The sequence below is a fragment of the Poecilia reticulata genome, chromosome 23 (genome assembly GCF_904066995.2).
Source record: "Poecilia reticulata chromosome 23, P_reticulata-male-v2, whole genome shotgun sequence".
In the NCBI taxonomy this organism is placed as follows: domain Eukaryota; kingdom Metazoa; phylum Chordata; class Actinopteri; order Cyprinodontiformes; family Poeciliidae; genus Poecilia; species Poecilia reticulata.
In genome coordinates, this window is record NC_088852.1 from 20,111,894 (window position 1) to 20,132,352 (window position 20,459).

The following is a 20,459-nucleotide window of genomic DNA, read 5'->3' on the forward strand; positions in this document are numbered from 1 at the left end:
CCTCTGGGGGCATTTGGTCGAGGGTAAACTTTACACCTTAAATGCACAACAATGCCAGTTTAGACTTTGAGTAACTTGGTAAAACTGTATTGTTGTAACATTAAAACATGCTTGGCAGCAACTGTATCGATGGCAGCTCTTCTTCTATTCAGTGTTTGTTAGCTTCTGTTAGCTTCTTGGCATAGCACCGTTCTCCTGCTACTGGTAGCTTCACCGCTGTACATATGTTTTGGCAGTGCTTTGATCATGTTAAGCAGCAACTTATATTAAAAAGTGTTTTATTTACGTTTGAAAGCTGCCCACTTCCATGGAAGGACAACAGAAAATCACTCTTATAAAGATGTAATTACTAAAATCACAATACCCTCACTTGGTATCCTTCTGAAAAATGTACCCATTTAAATCAAGAAATCCCTCCAAGGGTGATACATCGATAGAGAGCGTTCATTTTATAGCATTAACACCGGCGCTGTAAGTGGTCCGGAAATGGGTGTGATAGAACAACGGAACCACAGCGCTTTTAAAATTTAATTGGTAGAGCTGTTGCCTTGCAGCAAGAAGGTTCTGGGTTCGATTCCCAGCCCTGGTCTTTCTGCATGGAGTTTGCATGTTCTCGCTGTGCATGCGTGGGTTTTCTCCGGGTACTCCGGTTTCCTCCCACAGTCCAAAAACATGACTGTCAGGTTAATTGGTATGTCTAAATTGTCCCAGGACACACCATGTGTGTCCTGTGACACACATGGTGTCACAGGCCTCCATGTGTGTCCTGTGACACACACAGGACACACATGGTTGTGTGTCCTGTGTGTGTCTCTGTGTTGCCCTGCGACAGACTGGCGACCTGTCCAGGGTGACTCCGCCTCTCGCCCGGTACACTAGCTGGAGATGGGCACCAGCACCACTCCCGACCCCGCTGAGGGACAAGGGTGTCAAGAAAATGGATGGATGGATGATCAAAATACTGAAATTGTTTCCATTGTTTTAAAAGGTTTGTCAGTGTGCCTTTTCCCCGTCGATACGTTTTCAACATGCCAGTTTAAACTTTGAACTATTTGCAAAACGACTGAGCTCTGCAACATTAAAACATGGATAGAACTGTAACTACATTAATCATAGCTCTTCTTCTCTTCAGTGTTTGTCAGTTTCTGGTGGTGCAGCTCTGTGCTGCCTTCAGGAGAATGGGACATCAGAGTATCATCCATAAAATTTCACCCACATGGCATTTATTGTGCAAACCAGAGCTTTCAGTGGAAAAACAAAAGTTCCAGATCCTTTTAATGTCATACAAGTATGAGACAGAAACATGGATTATATCTTTAATAGACCTGTCTATTAATTTATAGATTAATAGTTTTACTGGACAATAACACTAGCACAAACTTTAGCATTTCACCCCCCTTGACTATATGCTTCAAACAGTTTTTGGATCACTCTTGCAGTTCCTGAACAGGAATCGATGTTTGGACTGCTTTGTTCAGAAAAACTAACTGCTACAAACAGTTAGAATTCTGTTTCTCTCTTTAGGTCTCACTCACATGATAGTTGAGCTGCTCTTTAGAACTACAATGACTGAAGGTCAGAACTACAACATGGCAGAACTCCCAAATGTCACATAGGGATGAGCTGGCATTTAGATCTACTTGCTGTTTTGGTCATTATATTGGTGGAATATACAAACCACAGTTACACATTGGATAAGTGTGGCTAATTGAAATGAAGCTTACTAAAAATTTCAAAATAAAAGCCCTGACATTTTTCACGTTAGGTTATTGCTCTTTTCAGCTTTATGGGACTGGTTTAAACAAACCAGAGTTGCACATTGAATTAGCGTGGTCCTTAAAATGAAGCTTACTGAAACTTTCAAAATAAAAGCCTGCATACTCCTCTCATGTCAGTGCACTGCCATAGGCGGTGCAATAACGTATTTTTTTAACCTTTTTTATCTCAGTATATTAGCACAAAGAGTAGCACTTCACTGCCTCCTAGTGCATTGCCTTGGTCAGCACACACACAGCAGTTGGTTGAGGATTAATTACTATAGAAGAACTACAACATAGTAGAACTCTCAGATACCACACATTAGGGCTGAGCTGGCATTTAGAACTACTTGCTGTTTTGGGCATTATATAGCTGGGCTGTTACACGTTGGATTAATGTGGCCATTAATCCAATGTGTAACAATTATGAAGCTTACTAAAAATTTCAAAATAAAAGTCTTGACATTTTTCACATCAGGTAATTGCTCTTTTGTGCTTTATGTGACTGGTTTAAACAAACTACTGTTACACATTGAATTGGTGAGGTAGTTAAAATGAAGCTTACTGAAAATTTAAAATTAAAAGTCTGCATATTCCTCAACTTTTAGTGCACCGCCATAGGCGGTGCAATAATATTAGCGTTTTTTTATGTTATTTATTTCTCAGGATAGTGAACTGCCTTGCGCAGCAAGGCAATTCATTAGCATTTGTACAAAAGTTAGCATTTCACTGTCTTTGACTAGTGCACTAGCACTTTTACCTATAGTTAGCTTTTAGCTAATTTTCTCATTAATTAGACATGTTTAGTATACTGAATGGAGTAGTAAAATTAAAACAACATGGTCCTGTTGCTCCACATGCTACTGCCAGCATTTAAGCTTACATTAGCATATTGGCTAATTTTAGCTAATGCATTAATTTTAACATAAATAATTGTACAAGTTCAGCTTAGTCGACATGCTTCTGCCTCTACACAGGTTATTGACTACGTTGCAGCTTTCTTTCGCATTAATGCTAATTTTTAACATCATAACGCTGCGTCAAAGCTGACGGGCACACTTTGGCATGCCCCTTTAAAATTTCTGCAGGAATTTTCTAGTTTTTTCTACTACATTACATTTTTCCCCTCATCCATATGGCCCCATCATCTGCATACAATGCATAGTTTATACATTTATCAGTATCAGAAAAAATGTCATTAATCATTATATTACATAATATTGGACTAATTGCACTACCTTGAGGTATCCCATTTTCCACATTAAACTCTTGAATAATCATTCCCAATCTTAACTCTTATTTTTCTATCCAGCAAAAAAAATTGCTATCCAATTATACATCTTTCCACTAATTCCCATCTGGTTGATTTTTATAAGAAGTCCTTCTCTCCACAGTGAATCATATGCTTTTTCTATATCAAAAAATACTATAATCATTACCTCCTTCATTTTTAAAGCTTTTTCTATATCATTACATACTCTAGTTAGAGCATCCATTGTTAATCTCCCAGTTCTAAAGCCACACTGGTATCCATTCATTAGTTTCTTATGCTCAAGAATATATCCTAATCTACTGACTATTATTTTCTCCATCCATTTACTTAAATGAGAAGTTAAAGCTACTGGTCTATAGTTATTTGGACTAATAGGATCTTTCCCTGGTCTATTAAACGAAAGTATTATTGCCCTTTTCCAGCTATTTGGTATTAAACCTTTGTTCCATATTTTATTAAATAATTGTAATATTAATTTCAATGTTACTTCTGGAATCTGTCGAAACATAGCATAACATAATTGATCCTCTCCTGGAGCTGAGTATCCTGTCCCTTTCAGTACTGTTTTTATTTCTTTCATGGTTATATTCATGTCTAATATTGACATGCATTTTTGACATTTTTCCAAAATATTTTTATAATTTCCAAGTTTTTGTATTTTCTGCTGTATATGAATGTCTGTAAGATGTTCACCACTGTGAACTGCAGCAAATGTCTCCCCTAATAAATCTGCCTTATCTTTGTTTAAAACTAATATTTCCTGTCCTCGGACTAATGCTGGAATTTTAACTTCATTCCTTTTCCCCGTCAATTTCCTAAACGACCCAAACGTTCTGCAATTTTGTTTCTGAACCTATTGAGGAACAATATTCTCTCCATGTTTTCTTTTTTGCTTCTTTAATAATTTTGCGAGCCATTGCTTTCTTTTTATATTCAATAAGGTTTTCGGTTGTTAAATTTTTCAGTAATATTTTAAATGCTTTGTTACGTTCTTTAATTGCTGTACTGCATTCATCATTGCACCAAGGAACTACTTTTTTCTTACCTTTAACTTTGATTTTTGGGATGCTAGAATTTGCAGCATTTAAAATGTGTTCTGTTATCTGTTTTGAACATTCTTCAATGTTACCTTTTAATGTAGCCATATGGCTAGTTTTTTCACAATTGATTTTACATTTTTGCCAATTAGGTTTATTGAAGCACCATCTTGTTAGTATGAAATCTTGCTGCCTATTTATACTGTCATTAATTATTGTACTCACTGGAAAATGATCACTCCCTAATGTAGTCTCCCTGTTAATATGCCATTCACATGAACTAACAAGACAGTCAGTTATTAATGTAACATCTAGACATTAAACTGTATTTTTATGTATATTTACTCTTGTACCTTTTCCATTATTAAGACAAACTAATGATCTTTCATCCATCATTTCTTCAACTATGATACCATTATGATCTGTCTTCTTGCTACCCCATAGACTATTGTGTGCGTTAAAATCACCACACCATAATTCTCTATCTATTTTTCCTGCTACTTCTTTAAACATTTCACTATCAAGACTTTTACAAGGATTATAGAAATTTATAATTTTAATATTTCCATATTTTTTTTAATATTTCTATATTAACACATTCTAATTCTTTATTTGTTATGTTTTTCTTATAGGTTATACCATCCTTAATTAAAGTGGCACATCCACCTCCACTACCACTACCTGTCTTTCTATACTATATCCTGGAATTTTTAATTCTAGATTAGGTTTCAACCATGTTTCTTGTATACTTATTATATCTGGGATTATTTCTAAATCATAAATAAACTTTAAGTTCTTGTCCATTGGCTATTAAACTTCTAGCATTCCATTGAAGAATATGTAGAACCATTATAAAAGTTTGAATCCTAATCCTGAGCATTCTGTTGTTTCAGTGGCACTCTTTCCATAATCATGTGGACCTCCACATCTTGCACACCCGAGTTTTCCTTTGCAATTCTTTGCGATGTGTCCCATTCTTTGACAAGCAAAACATCTGAGGGGTTTGGGAATGTATCCTCTAACTCTGTAGTTCATATATCCTAGTTAAATATTTTCTGACATGATATTTTCAAATTGCAGAATTACTGCCATTGTGTCTTTAAGTTCCCCATCTCTTTTACTTTTAATCCTGGTGGCGTCTTCCCTCCTTTGATTTCTTTTTTCAAATCCGCCATTGACATTTCCATTGGAACTCCTAATATTACTCCTCTCAGCCTTGCTAAAGACCCTGGAATATACGTTTTAATTCTTTCCCCCATCAAGTTTTTTATTCTGATTATCTTTTGTTGTTGTGTTTCACTGCTAGCATATATTAGCACTCTTCTGTTATTCATGATTCTAGCCATTTTAATTTTTCCTATTTCTTCCTCTATTGCTCTAGTCAACTTTATCGAGTGGATAAATTCTCCTTCTTGCTTGAATTCCACTTCTCTATTAGTCATTCTGTTCTCCTGAACTCGCCCTGTCGTTTATTTTTGTCTTTTTGTTAGCTTCTTCTCTTGCTTCACTTTCTTCCGACCAACTTCTCACCCTTTCTTGTCTCTTCCTCAGTGTTCTTTTCATTCTTGCTGATCTTGATATCATCCATTCCATTTAATTTCCACTATTCCCTCCTGATGTAGAAGCCATGTTGCTACAGTCAATGTACAGTTTATGCAATCTGCCAAAATCAAATCCTACCGCCTTCGTTTGTTTGTTTCACTCGCTTCTCCTTCCGCCCTCTAACGTCCCAACGCTCAACTGTGTCGTCCCCCGGAGGCGCCAATCTCTCCAGCTCCCCAGCTGGGCTGCTTATATAAGGCCTCCCTGGATGCTGATTGGGCCTTGTTTGACGAGGATCAGTCAGGGGAGATTGACACCAGCTTTCCCTACTACCTGTGAAGAGACAAACAAAAGAGGGGGGGAGGGGAAAGAGAAACAAGCAGCCTGACAGGCATGTAACACCATACCGACACAACATAATGACAGTTTTAACAAATATGTGAAAAAATATTTTTTATAAAAGTTACATACTGCAGCTATAATTTCACTTATGAGAGGACAGATCTGGAGGGACATGGGCTAGAGCTCCTGCTGACTGACTAATCTGATAAGTGTGGTAAAAGGTACAGAGACAAGTTAAATATATGAATATCTTTGTAATTTCTTTCCTTAATTCATTAAATGCTAGTGAAAAGGAGGCAAATAGTAGTATGTAGCTCACTAGCTAATTATTATTTAGCATAGTTAGCTGAATAATGCTATTTATTATTTAGCTAACTATGCTAAATAATATATAAGCAGTTAGCTAAATAATACTATTTAGCTAACTGCTAAATAGTTGATAATCTGACACAGTCTACACACCTCTCGTAGAAAAACCTGGCACTCTTACCATTTTCTCTCTCTCCCTCTCTATTTATTTATTTATTTATTTTGAAAACCTGATTTTATCATTTTTCTTAGCAACATAGTAGCTGCCATGGTCGTTCTTGCCTTCTACGGACTGCTGTTGAACACCGTCAAGCGCTGCAAGCAGGAATTAACCATTTCATGCATATACATGGGGGGTTCAGTACAAATATAGATGTGTGTTTTTTGGTCTTGGAATGGAAACATATTTTTACTGCTAAAAACAATCTTCGAGAAAACAATATGATTAATTTTGTAATTGACAGGGCCAAATTTTTTTTTCAATTTCTATGGGGGAAAAAAATGTATAAATTGTGGAGGCCCTCTGTCAGTCAGGAGCCCTTAGAATTGTCATAACTTTTCCACCTTTTGTCCCCCTGCGGACCTGTAAGAGTTAGAAAATGTCCAGGTTCTTTTGTTTTTGTAATAAATGTCTCCTTTTATTGTGTGTCTCTGCAGATTTTGGTGCCTCAGGTCCTTCTCTACCAGGAGACACACAAACCACTCCAGTTGTAGCATCAGACAGCTCTTCCCTCGGGGTATTCAAAAGTGAAAGTGCGGACAAAAACGCTAATGTTCCTCCTGACGTAGTCTCCTCAGAAATGGCCCCTACCAACCAGACAGCCGACCTCATAAGGTTTGCCCCTTTCACCTGAAACTCTTCTCTCCTAGCTCTAAGGTGTAATTGGATTCTTATTAATCCAATTATGTCAGGCAGTGTCCTAAGCAAATATCCCAATTGTCGAGCCATCCAACCTTGTGGCACACTTTTAAGACTCAAGTTACTTTTCTTTAACACGCTGTTCATCAAATTATCTTCTGTGTTGAAGTTTGCTTATTTCAACGTTGCCCAGCTGACTATTCATTTTGGTCTATTTTTATAATCTTTCATGATTGTTAGTCGGGAATGACTGATGGGCAGCCTAGATTTATAAACAAGCTTAGCTCAAATTTTTTCTTTGCATTTACTCTGTAAACAACAACAACAATGCTGTTTAGCTTTTAACATGAACCTATACAACGTTTAATTTCCATTTGGCAGAGTTTCCCTCCAAAAAACTTGCTAAGCCCCATGGTCGGGGCACTGAAGCGGTTCACCGTGCTTTTTTATTAAAAGATGCTAACCCCCCTGTTATGTTGCGGGTCAAATTGACCCGTTTTAAAGTTTAAAATTGTTTTTTAAATAATTGGAAGCATTTTTTCTGCATGAAACTTTTTCTATTTGTCTTAATAGGTGCAATCTACTTATAAATTGAAAATGGTTCATTTTACACATTTGCAGCCCCTCCTGCGTCTACTTGTTACATAAATACTGTTCGAGTCAATTTGACCCGGCAGTCAAGTTGAAGGGTAAAAAGGGTCAGAAAATATCCAATTCTATTTGTTTCCTTGCACCTATGAGACATATTTCACTACACATACACACACCCACAAACCCCCACACCACACACACACACACAAACCCACTTTCTCACTATTCATTCTCTTTACTTCACTAGGAAACTGCGAGAAAGCAGGTGTTCATAGGCCTGTCACGATAACAAATTTTGCTGGACGATCAATTGTCTAAAAAATTATTGTGATAAACGATAATATTGTTTCAAGACCTTTTGACACTGATTTAATGGAAATGACTAATAATACATGCGATTTCCTGATAGATGCACCTTATTTTCAAAAGAACACGTAACACTGGAACTGATGAACTAAATAAAACAACCAAAAACAAAATGGATTCTCAGTCTCCATTAACAAAAAACGTACTTGAATAAAAACTAAACATAAAGCCAAAGTGGAAATAAATACTGCATTCAACCAAAAGAGTGCAGATTATGAAGTCTGTATACTATATTGCCCTTAAGTAATCACTAGATTTAAATAGAGAAGATGGGCACATCCGAGTACCTAATGCAGTAGTTCACACTACACGATTTTTTGCCCCTATTTTCCCTTTATGACAATCTTGGATCGTTGGCCGATCTAACCGATCATCCTGCAGTGTGTGGTGTGTTACGGTAGATCGTCGTGGCCGCTCGGATCTAAATCAGGAGTTTTCCCCGACTGGGAGCTTAACGCTGAATGTGACGGGTAGCCAATCAGAAAGCGCGGATTCTCCTCCGTCCTTTCTGAGGGGAAATTACGAGGGGAATCCCAAACAGTTGACACGGCGCAACCCAAAATCCAGCGGACATTGGAGATATGTGGAAGCAACATTAATATTTAACGTTTCGTGCAAAGAATATAGAAATGACAAGGGGAGGAGTTGGAGCCAAATTGCTACCGCAGTTGATAAACTCGGTACGTTTTCAGCAGTTCTTCGTTAACGTGACATAAATAGGTAATAATGATTTTCATTCAGTCAGGACTTTACGCTGACTCTAGCCACATGCGTCACAGGTAGATTCTAGTATAGTATTGATTAATGCCTGATTTTAAATTAGGGACAGAAATACTCTTTGCAAGGGAGTCCTAAACACATTACACACTGTAGGTACATGTGATATAGTCACTGTCACCGATCAGGAAATGAGCAACAGGGAAATAAAAAGATGACAACCCTGGAAGTGCTGGAACTTCTCGTTGATCATGACGGGGAAATAGAAGAGAAGGTGTCTGACGCTGAAGACAGTATTGAGGTCAATTCTAAGTCTGATGATTCTGATAATGAACCAATTGATGAAAATGATAGTCATGTTTCTCCGAGCAAGACATTCATGTCAAAAAATGGTGAAATATTGTGGTCTTCATCTCAAATTAAGCACCTAGGAAAACGGTCTGTTGAGAATATAATAAAGAGTGCCAGGGCCTTCTAGGATGGCAGTAACTCGAGTCACAGACATCTAGCCAGTCTTTCAGCTACTCATGCCTAGTGCAATACAGAAAATCATTCTTGAAATGACAAATCTTAAAGGAAGGTGAGTTTTTGGAGAGAGCTTGAAGGAGCTGGGCCAAATGCATTTACATGCACCTTTGGGGGTCCTCATTCTGACCAGAGTTTACAAGTCAAAGAATGAATCAACAGCCAGTCTATGGGATGCAGAGACAGGCAGGGCAATATTTCGGGTCATAATGTTTCTGGAGACTTTTCTCCAGAGTAATCCGATTTGACAATCGACAGACAAGACAGGAAACACACAAACTAGCAGCTAATAGAACAGTGTGGGACAAGTGGGTTGCGACTTCCCCTGTTCTATAACCCAGGCTGTAATGTCAGTGGATGAAAGGCTTGTGGCATTCAGAGGTGTTGCTCATTTAGGCAATATATGCCTTCTATGCTTAATATGGCATAAAAATCTGGGCAGCATGTGATGCAATAATGTGCTGCCCAGATGCTGCATGTTATTGCATGCTGACTGTGGCATGTTGTGGACATGCAGGTTTAAACTCTTTAGCAGGAAGTGAATCATTGGAAGTCAAAATTGGAAATAAAAGAAGAAGGCGCCCATTAAAACGGAATTAGGTTTTAATAGGGAATTGAAATTTGAGAATGTTGTTGATCAGTTAAATAGTATTGAGTGGAAAAAGAAGATTTTTCATTTTTGTTTAAATAATACTGGGATCATTATGAGAATTTGAGGTATAGATATTAGGATCCAGTAGATGGCAGTAGTGCAACAATAATGGATGCAAGCTGCTGTTGAAATCTGAAGAAGAAGAAGAAGAAGGTGCCTATTTTTATTTAGCACATGCTAGTAGCAGACACGAAGGATCAGCACTTTTACAGTTACAGTTACCGTTCGGAAACTACCGTAATCAGTTCAGTTAAGTCTAATCTTGGCAACTTTTTCTTTTTCAACCGTAATAAATGTGATATTCAATTGATCTGTTATGACTCAAATTTTGGGTGTCCGCCCCCCTCTGCTGCTGCTGCATCGTTGTGGAAAACCTGAGATATCTGCGGCGTATATGTGTATGTTTACTGGTTTAAAACAGACAACAAAAAACTTTGGGATTGTGGCTTATAGTCTGGTGCGGCTCATAGTTCGGAAAATATGGACTATAATCCTTCCTGGATTTTTTCTGTGAAGAACCCAGAGAGGGTTATTTGGTTATTTATTTCATTAATAGTGTTATTTATTTCCTGACTTTTGTTCTGTGAAGAACCCAGGGAATGTTATTTGATTGTGCTTTCTGGAAAACAATGCATTTTTACATTTAGACACTCCTACAATCGTCACACTTTTTCTGTTTAAAACTGACTCCGGCCCCCACCAGAGAAGGAAAAAGTTAAGTGGCCCTCACAGGAAAAAGTTTGGGGACCCCTGTTTTATAACATCAATGGATTTTGATTGTAATAACTCAAGCTATCCACATTCCTTAAAAGAATTATCATTAATGGGGATGCAAGGATTTCCTCTAGTGATCATATTCACAGTTGTGCTAACCTCAGCTCAACAGTTTTCAACACTACAAAGAAAAACAATATTATAATTGGATTTAACAAGAGCAGGTCTTGCAAAAGATGTGTTTGCATCTTTGACATTTCTATGTAACTAATAACTTTTTTTGTATTTCTAACACAGTTGACTGGTAAATAGCATTAAATCCCACCACCACAATGATTTTCTTTCTGCAGTGAGGAGTATCCAGTGTCCCTGGACAAGCTCTCTTTGTCAGATCCTCTTCCCCCTTCACAGCAGCCTGCTGCTGACTCATCTGTAAACACACAGACTAATGAGAAGTAAGTGTTCATGCAGTCAAATGAAGTTGGATCATTTGAGTGCTTTAACTGACTGTGACATCTTGTGTTACCAGAGAGGACTCACCACAGACCCAGGAAGTGTCTGTCAATGGACCGATGTGAGGATGCGCTCATCCAGAACCCTATCAGTGACCATGCCGCAGGCTGTCAGCCTCCTCCAGAGTGACTCTCCCAAACAGCCTCACTGAAGCGCCAGTGTTTTTACTGAATCACATTGCCATGTTATTGGATCTGGACACTGCCACTCAACACCAATAATGAGGGTCTTTGAAACAAAGAAGAAAACTAGAAAAAGCCAACAGACAGAGCGAAGTTCAGAGAAATCGTCTTTTCTCCCCCAGATGTTGCACATCACTCGGTGCAGTTTCAATGTAGCAGCAACCTTTGAAACTAAATGATCTGCAGGGTAACATCTTAATTTTTTAAAACTCTGAAGGTTTTCTCCTTTTTTCCATTGATTTGGATTTTATAAGGTCACGCCTGAATGGATAGCACAAGCTAACTTTTAACAATGCCTCAACCAGAAATACCTGCTTTTATTTTTAATACAATTTTTCTTCAAGCTTAAAGAAAAGCACTTATGTCAGCATTTGCTGTATGTAATAGCACAATGTTCATTTCTGCTGGCTGTCTCATCTGTCCTCTGATCCACATCAGTGTTTCTACTCATTGTTTAGTTTGTTTTTCCCAATTTATGGTTTCTGGTAATGAAACGTGTCATCAATCACCAGAATGTTTCGGGGGGGAAGTAGGGGAGTGATTTGAACAGTGCTGTAATAGTATTACTGTTTTTGCTCATGTGCAATAATATTGGTTTGCCTTTTCTTTTTTAAGAGAGAAATTGAAAAAAAAATGTTCAGTCCAACCTTGGTGACATTTGGTGTGGCTTTTGGCAAAAAAATTTGGATCTAATCTCAAACTTATTTTTCAGATTTTTACTTGTTTTCTCTTTGTCTACTTTTAGTGCATGTATATCAGGTTCTCTGTTGAAGTCGCTAGTGAGCTAAGACCTTCTGATTGTAATGAACTTAAAGATCCGATTGCTATCCTCCACAAATCAGCCAAACATTATCTACAAATATTATCTACATTTAAAAGTAACTTTACAAGCATTTTTGAGATTTTTATTGTCTGATCCTTTTCTTGTGCTGTGTCTTCACCAAGCACTTATTCACACGGCAATAGGGGCATCTGACGCTGTATGTTTGGTTATGTTTGTTTTGTTCTGTTGAAACAGCAGGATTGGAAGAGTGCAGGTCTCCATGTCTCTTTGATGTTCTCATTGAAATTCTTTAGCAGTGATCAGATTCTATGATTGCTGTTTAAAAAAACAAAAAAAAACTAAAACATTTAAATTAAAAGCATCTGGTTTACCACATTCTTAGATGTCTTTTGCTAGTTTGATTCTTGTCTTTCCCCCAGACTCGTTAAGGTGCAAGGAGACATGAACAGTTGCGCAGCCCCAGTGAGAGATCAGATACAGTTTTAGATCTCTGGAAGCTACTGGTTAATATTATAAATAAAATTATGATCAAATTAGATTTATTTTACTAATTCAATTCAAAATGTTGAACCACATATAGTTGTGCTCATAAGTTTAAACACCAGAGAATATGAATGAATACACAGAAACGTTTCACAAATGACTCGTACTTGGGTGAAGCCATTTGTTGTCAAACAACTGTTTTCACTCATTTTTAATCAAGAGCCTGATCAAAGGTTTCCCCACCATGATGATTTTGACCTTATGGTTACCTTCAAGTTGACACAAAATGAAGGTAACCATACTCGCTTGATTTGTTTACATGTAATCATCATAGTTGTTTGATGATAAATAGTTTCATCCAACCACTACCCATGAGTGAAATGCTTTTGTGGTTTTATTCATATTCTTTCAAAAATGGCCAAAAACAAAAAAAAATTCCATGAGAATATATCAACGTAGCTGTAACTATAGATTTATTTTGCAAACAACAAAGCATTTATTCTAATTTATTTCTTATTTAAACCCCAAATTATTATATTTTTGTATTTTTTATGGAGCCTACTGAAAAGTACATCTATTTACTGTACATTACATGTACTCAACACAATTTATGGTCAATTGAGTCCATCAAAGGGGTTTGACATAGAGGAACTCAGCATGTGGTTGTGTTGAAAGCTCATGTTCCCTTTAATTTGTCTTTATTTTTTTCCAGTTTTTCCAGTCACCTCAAAATCATAGTGCAACAAATAGAGTGGCTGCTCCCGTCTCTTTTATCCAACGCTTTTTCTTTTGTTACATCTTTTATCTCTTAAAATGAGTCCACAAACTATCACTATTGTTACTACATCATCATCCGTGTTTGGTTATTCTAAATTCCCGCAATGTTCGGAGTTTTGTGGATTATCCTCTGGAATCGCGATGTTCCATGACTGGAATCGGTTCGTGTTGCTCCTGCCTTGTGGCCGGAGACACGAACTGATCGAACCTGTTGTACTTTTATCAGCTCTGTGGTCACAGAAGTTTGGAGAATCGGCCGACAATTCTTAAATCTTGCCGTCTAAACCAGACTTAAGACTCACAAGCTCTACTCATCTCCTCTCGACCACTACCCAAACGCTCTGACTCTGGTCACTATGGTAATGTTTACATATCCCTTCAAAATAAGATACAGATGCGCCACAAAAACGAACATTTTACTTTTATGAAAATTTTAACTCACGATAATGACTAACGGGAGCCCCGTCCCAGATGGGACCGTCTGCAACAAGACGGTCCCATCTGGGAGTGATGGGAGACGATGACACCCGAAGTGTTGCTTTTATCCACAGCCTGCTTGGTCTGTATGTGGCGAAGCAGCTTGAAGCTTCATTGCCTCATTAGCAGCCGGTCGCCGCATGTTACGCAGAGCGGCTTGTAACGTGGGACTCACCTACCGGTCCGGGATAAATGCATTCTCCTGTTTCTTCTCTGGGCCTTTTCCCCTTTGCAAAGAAACTTTCCAAAGACATCTGATCTGTTTCTTACTGATTTTGCTGCTTGTAGGCTCAATGTTGGCACGCAAGTATCCGAGAGAATCCGGTTAAAGGATTTTCAAAGTGAAAGATCCTCCAGACTCAAATAATGCATAAAACGGAAATATTTCATTATTTCTTGTGCGGCCCGGTGCCGGTCCACGGACAGGGGACCTAACTCAGGCAGAATGATGCCGTGGTCATCAAACCAGGTATTGAAACATTTTGCAGAGTGGGCAAAAAGTCCAATACTTTTCCCCTATTCCTGTGGGAAAGGGAAATCTGTAACTCAATGACTCTTGTGAACAGAAAGAAACACATGAAGTGCTCTACATTTTTCTGGCCAAAGCAGACTTTGGACATGACAAACTCAGTGAACCGACCACAGAGTGCTTGATAGCTCCCCAAATCATTACAGACTGTGGAAACATCACACTTGGACCTCCAGCAGATTTCCTTTGTTGTTTCTTCTCCCAGTCTTCAATTTTCCAATGAAATGCACACTTTTATTTCATCTGAAAAGAGCAGAGGTCCAGTTGTTTATTTTCTCAGCCACGTAAAACAATTTAATTTCAGCAGTTTTAGTCTGTGTTTTGGGTTAATCAGGGTGTAGTAACTCTTGAAGCACTTATTCCATTTGCAACCCACATTTTTGAATATCTTCTACAATGTTGAGTGGAGTTTACTTTCTAATCCTCTCAAGGATCCATATGTAAAATAAATAAATCCATCAATGAATGGATGTGCTTGTAACTCCTAATAGGAGCAACCCAGAAGCAGCCACAGTCACTCTATAGTTTAGTCAACCAACCACCAATTCAATCAAGTTTTTGTATAGCACATTTCAGCAACAAGTCTTTTACATCAACCTCTCCATGGCTGCCACCTTATTGTGGTGGAGGGGTTTTAGTGTCCCAGCGATGCTAGGAGCTATCCTGTCGGGGGTTTCATGCCCCTGGTAGGGTCACCCAAGGCAGACGGGTCCTAATTGAGAAACCAGACTAACCACAGCCCGAAGTCCCCTTATGACAGATGAACCCTTTGGATTCAGGTCATGGGGGCCCCACTCTGGAGCCAGGCCTAGAGGTGGGGCATGTTGGCGAGCACCTGGTGGCTGGGCTTTTACCTGTGGAGCCCAGCCGGGCTCAACCCGAAGAGGAAACGTGGGTCCCCCTTCCCACGGGCCCACCACCTGTTGGAGGGGCCAAAGGGGTCAGGTGCAGTGTGGAACGTTTGGTGACCGAGGGCCTTGGCAATCTGATCCTCGGCTGCAGAAGCTGGCTCTTGGGATGTGGAATGTCACCTCTCTGGTGGGGAAGGAGCCTGAGTTAGTGTGTGAGGTTGAGAGTTTTCGGCTAGAAATTGTCGGCCTCACCTCAACACATGACTAGTGAAGCTAGTCCATATGGCATACTTGTTGTCCCCCATCTTGTCCATCATAGCGGGAATTTGTCCCCCTGTACGTTGGGGTTTACTGAACGAGAGGGTAGCCTCCCTCTGCTTACGAGTGGGGGGACGGGTTCTGACTGTGTTTACGCAGTCAGAAGAGCAGTTCAGATTACTCACCCTTTTTATAGTCCTTGCAGGGGGTACTGGAGAGTGCCCCTCCTGACTCCCTTGTTCTGCTTGGGTACTTCAATGCTCACGTGGGCAATGGTAGTGAGACCTGGAGGGGGGTGGTTGGGTGGAATGGCCCCCCTGATTTGAACTCAAGTAGTGTTCTGTTGCTGGACTAATGTGTTCATCATGGATTATCCATAACAAACACCATATTCAAGCATAAGGGTGTCCATATGTCCACTTGGCACCAAGACATCTTAGGCCACAGTTTGATGATCAACTTTGTCGTTGTTTCATTGTGTCTGTAGCCACATGTCTTGGACACTCGGGTGAAGAGAGATGTGGAGCTGTCCACTGACCACCTGGTGGTGAATTGGGTCTGGTGGTGGGGAGGGTGCTGGTCAGACCTGGAAGGCCCAAACATGTTGTAAGGGTCTGCTGGGAACATCTGGAACCTTTGAGAAAGCTTTAACTCCCAGTTCGGAGCGGTCACGGAAAAAGACTTCTGCATGGCTTCAGGGCGATTCTGGTCCATTATCCGGCGTCTCAGGATGTGAAGCACTGTTTATAGTGGAGGTGGTGTGCTGCTGACCTCGACTCGGGACGTTGTGGGTAGGTGTGCAGAATACTTCAAAGACCTCCTCAATCCCACCAACATGCCTTCCATTGAAGAAGTGGAGACTGGGAACTCTGGGTCGGGCTCTCCAATTTCTGGAGAGGAGATCGCCAAGTTGGTTAAAGAGCAACTCGGTGGAAAGAAAAATGAACTATCTGTGAAGTCACAACTCTACATATTATTTTAAGCTTTATTAGATGTTGGACAGCTCCGAAATGCTGAGAAGCAGTAGATCTTGCTGGTTCAAACTTTAATAATTTCTAAATCTTATATTTGAAGAAATCAGCAGGCCAGAAGCCAAAAACGCTTTATCTCAACGAAAGATGTCAAAAATGGACAATCTGAATTCGCAGCTCTACATCTAATTTTCGGCTTTATTAGATGTGGGATATTTACGAAATGCTGAGAAGCAGTAGATCTGGCTGTTTCAAACTTTAATCATGTCTAAATCTTTCAAGAGATCAGCAGGCAAGAAGCCAAAATTGTTTTATCTCAGATAATTTTTCACTTCTTTTGCTGTCTGTGGTTTCACCGTTCCAATTTTGAGCCTTATTAGATATTGGATAGTTCTGAAATGCTGAGAAGCAGTAGATCTGTCTATTTCAAACTCTAATCAGGTCTTAATCTTATGTTTTAAGAAAGCAGCATGCAAGAAGCCAAAAAAGCTTTATCTCAGCGAAAGAAGTGAAAAATGGACTAGCTGTGAATTCGCAGTTCTACATTCAATTTTCAGCCTTATTAGATGTTGAACAGCTCAGAAATGCCAAGAAGCAGGAGATCTGGCTGTTTCAAACTGGAAAAAGGGTCTATATCCAATGTTTCAATGAGCAGCATGCAAGAAGCCATGAAAGCTTTATCTCAGTGATAGAAATGAAAAAGGGAAAATCCTGGAATTCTCAGCTGTACATACAATTTTCAGCCTTATTAGATGTTGGACTGCTTCGAAATGCTGAGAAGCAATAGATCTGGCTGTTTCAAACTGGAAACGGGTCTAAATCTAATGTTTCTATAGAGCAGAATGCAAGAAGCCAAAAAAGCTTTATCTCAGCGAAAGTAGTGAAAAATGGACTATCTGTGAATTCGCAGATCTACATTCAATTTTCAGCCTTATTGGACAGCTCCAAAATGCTAAGAAGAAATAAATCTGGCTGTTTCAAACTGGAAACAGGTCTAAATCTAATGTTTTAAGAGAACAGAAGCCAAGAACCCATAAAACCTTTATCTCAGCGAAAAAAGTGAAAAATGGACAATGTGTGAATTTGCAGCTCTACATTCAATTTTTAACCATATTAGATGTTGGAGAGCTCCAAAATGTTGAGAAGATATAGATTTGGCTGTTTCAACTTGTAAACAGGTCTAAATCTAATGTTTGATGAGAACAGAAGCCAAGAAGCCAAAAATTGCTTTATCTCAGCGAAAGAAGTTATAAATGGACTACTTGGGCTTACGAAGCTCCACAGTTAATTTTCAGTTTCGATGTTGGACATCTCCGAAATGCTGAGAAGCAGTATACCTGGCTGATTCAAAATTTAATCTTGTATCATATGTTGTAAGAACGTAGAAGCAAAGAAACCAAAATCGCTTTATCTCAGCGAAAGAAGTAATAAATGGACTTCTTGGATTTATGAAGCTCCACTGTTAATTTTCAGTTTAGTTAGATGTTGGACAGCTCCGAAATGCTGAAAAGCCGTATATCTGGCTGTTTTAAACTGGAATCCGTTCTAATTCTTATGTTTCAATGGAGTTGAAGCCAAAATCGCTTTATCTCAGCGAAAGAAGTTAAAAATTGACTTTTTGGGTTTATGAAGTTCCAAAGTTTACTTTCAGTTTAATTAGATGTGGGACAGCTACGAAATGCTGAAAAGCAGTATATTTGGTTGTTTTAAACTGGAGTCAGATCTAAGTCTTATGTTTCAATAGAGTTGAAGCCAAAATCGCTTTATCTCAGTGAAAGAAGTAATAAATGCACTTCTTGGGTTTACGAAGCTCTACTTTTAATTTTCAGCTTAATTAGATGTTGGACACCTCCAAAATGCTGTGAAGCAGTATATCTGACTGATTTATACTTGAATCAGGTCTAATTCTTATGTTTCAATAGAGTTGAAGGCAAAATCGCTTTATCTCAGCGAAAGAAGTAATAAATGGAATACTTGGGTTTACGAAGCTCCACAGTTAATTTTTAGTTTAGTTAGACTTTGGACCGCTCCGAAATGCTGAGAAGCAGTATATCTCTCTGATTTAAACTGGAACCAGGTCTAATTCTTATGTTTCAATAGAGTTGAAGCCAAAATCGCTTTATATCAGCGAAAGAAGTCTAAAATGGACTTCTTGGGTGTACGAAGCTCCACAGTTCATTTTCAGTTTAGTTAAATGTTGGACAGATCCGAAATGCTGAGAAGCAGTATATCTGGCTGATTTAAACTGGAATCAGGTCTAATTTCAATAGAGTTGAAGCCAAAATCGCTTTATCTCAGCGAAAGAAGTCTAAAATGGACTTCTTTGGTTTACGAGGCTCCACAGATAATTTTCAGTTTAGTTAGATTTTGGACAGTTCCTAAATGCTGAGAAGCAGTATATCTGGCTGATTTAAACTGGAATCAGGTCTTATTCTCATGTTTCAATAGAGTTGAAGCCAAAATCGCTTTGTCTCAGCGAAAGAAGTCTAAAATGGACTTCTTGGGTTTACGAAGCTCCATAGTTAATTTTCAGTTTAGTTATATGTTGGACAGCTCCGAAATGATGTGAAGCAGTATATCTGGCTGATTTAAGCTGGAATCAGGTCTAATTCTTATGATTCTTATGTTTCAATAGAGTTGAAGCCAAAATCGCTTTATCTCAGCGAAAGAAGTCTAAAATGGACATCTTGGGTTTACGAAGCTCCACAGTTAATTTTCAGTTTAGTTATATGTTGGACAGCTCCGAAATGCTGAGAAGCAGTATATCTGGCTGAATTAGGTCTAATTCTTATGTTTCAATACAGTTGAAGCCAAAATCTTTAACTTCATCTCATAAGCAGATCCCTCTGTTTTATGTTTTTTTTTTTTCCTGTTTTGGTTTTTGTTTTTTATTTTTATTTTTGCTGTAATATATCCTTCATATGTATTCAAATATATTTTTGACACTTTTTGTTATGAAAACTATAACTGAAAAAAGTTACGTTTTATTTTACGTCCGTCTGTCTGTCTGTCTGTATGTATGTATGGCCACATATTATATTTACACTGTATATGTGTATATGTACATATGTATATATATTTCTTTAACTTTTGTCTCTCTAGACTTTAACAGCAACACCCTGAATGTCTGTAATTATTATTTACTATTTGTTTTTATTAGTATATTTTAATATTTGTCATTGAGTTTACGTCCATATGTATGTTCATGTTATTTGTTTTAAATTAAGTTATTAAAAAATAAATAAATTGAAGCCAAAATCGCTTTATCTCAGCGAAAGAAGTCTAAAATGGACTTCTTGGGTTTACGAAGCTCCACAGTTAATTTTCAGTTTAGTTAGATGTTGTACAGCTTCGAAAAGCTGTGAAGCAGTATATCAAGCTGATTTAAACTGGAATCAGGTCAAATTCTTATGTTTCAATAGAGTTGAAGCAAAAATCGCTTTATCTCAGCGAAATAAGTAATAAATGGACATATTGGGTTTACGAAGCTCCACAGTATATTTTCAGTTTAGTTAGATGTTGAACAGCTTCAAAATGCTGAAGAGCAGTACATCTGGCTGTTTTAAACTGTAATCAAGTCTAATTCATATGTTTTAATATAGATGAAGCCAAAATCGCTTTATCTCAGCGAAAGAAGTAATAAATGGACATCTTGAGATTACGAAGCTCCACAGTTAAGGTCCAATTTAGTTAGATGCTGAACAGCTTCAAAATGCTGAAAAGCCGTATATCTGGCTGTTTTAAACTGGAATCAGGACTAATTCTTATGTTTTAATAGAGTTGAAGCCAAAATCGCTTTATCTCAGCGAAATAAGTAATAAGTGGACTTCTTGAGTTTACGAAGCTCCACAGTTAAGTTCCAATTTAGTTAGATGTTGACCAGCTTCAAATGCTGAAAATCCGTATATCTGGCTGTTTTAAACTGGAATCAGTTCTAATTCTTATGTTTT

The 20,459-nt window shown here is 38.3% G+C and overlaps 1 protein-coding gene across 1 annotated transcript in view; it reads left to right on the forward strand.

The window, feature by feature from the left end:
- The window catches only part of ppp6r2a (protein phosphatase 6, regulatory subunit 2a), a 61,951-nt gene extending 49,250 nt beyond the window's left edge, over window positions 1–12,701 (forward strand). Inside the window, exons 22-24 of the mRNA XM_008401192.3 lie at window positions 6,918–7,095; window positions 11,035–11,139; window positions 11,214–12,701. Coding sequence (XP_008399414.1) covers window positions 6,918–7,095; window positions 11,035–11,139; window positions 11,214–11,262 — 332 coding nt within the window. The 3' untranslated portion in view covers window positions 11,263–12,701. The remainder of the gene's footprint in view (window positions 1–6,917; window positions 7,096–11,034; window positions 11,140–11,213) is intronic.
- Window positions 12,702–20,459: the final 7,758 nt, after the last annotated feature.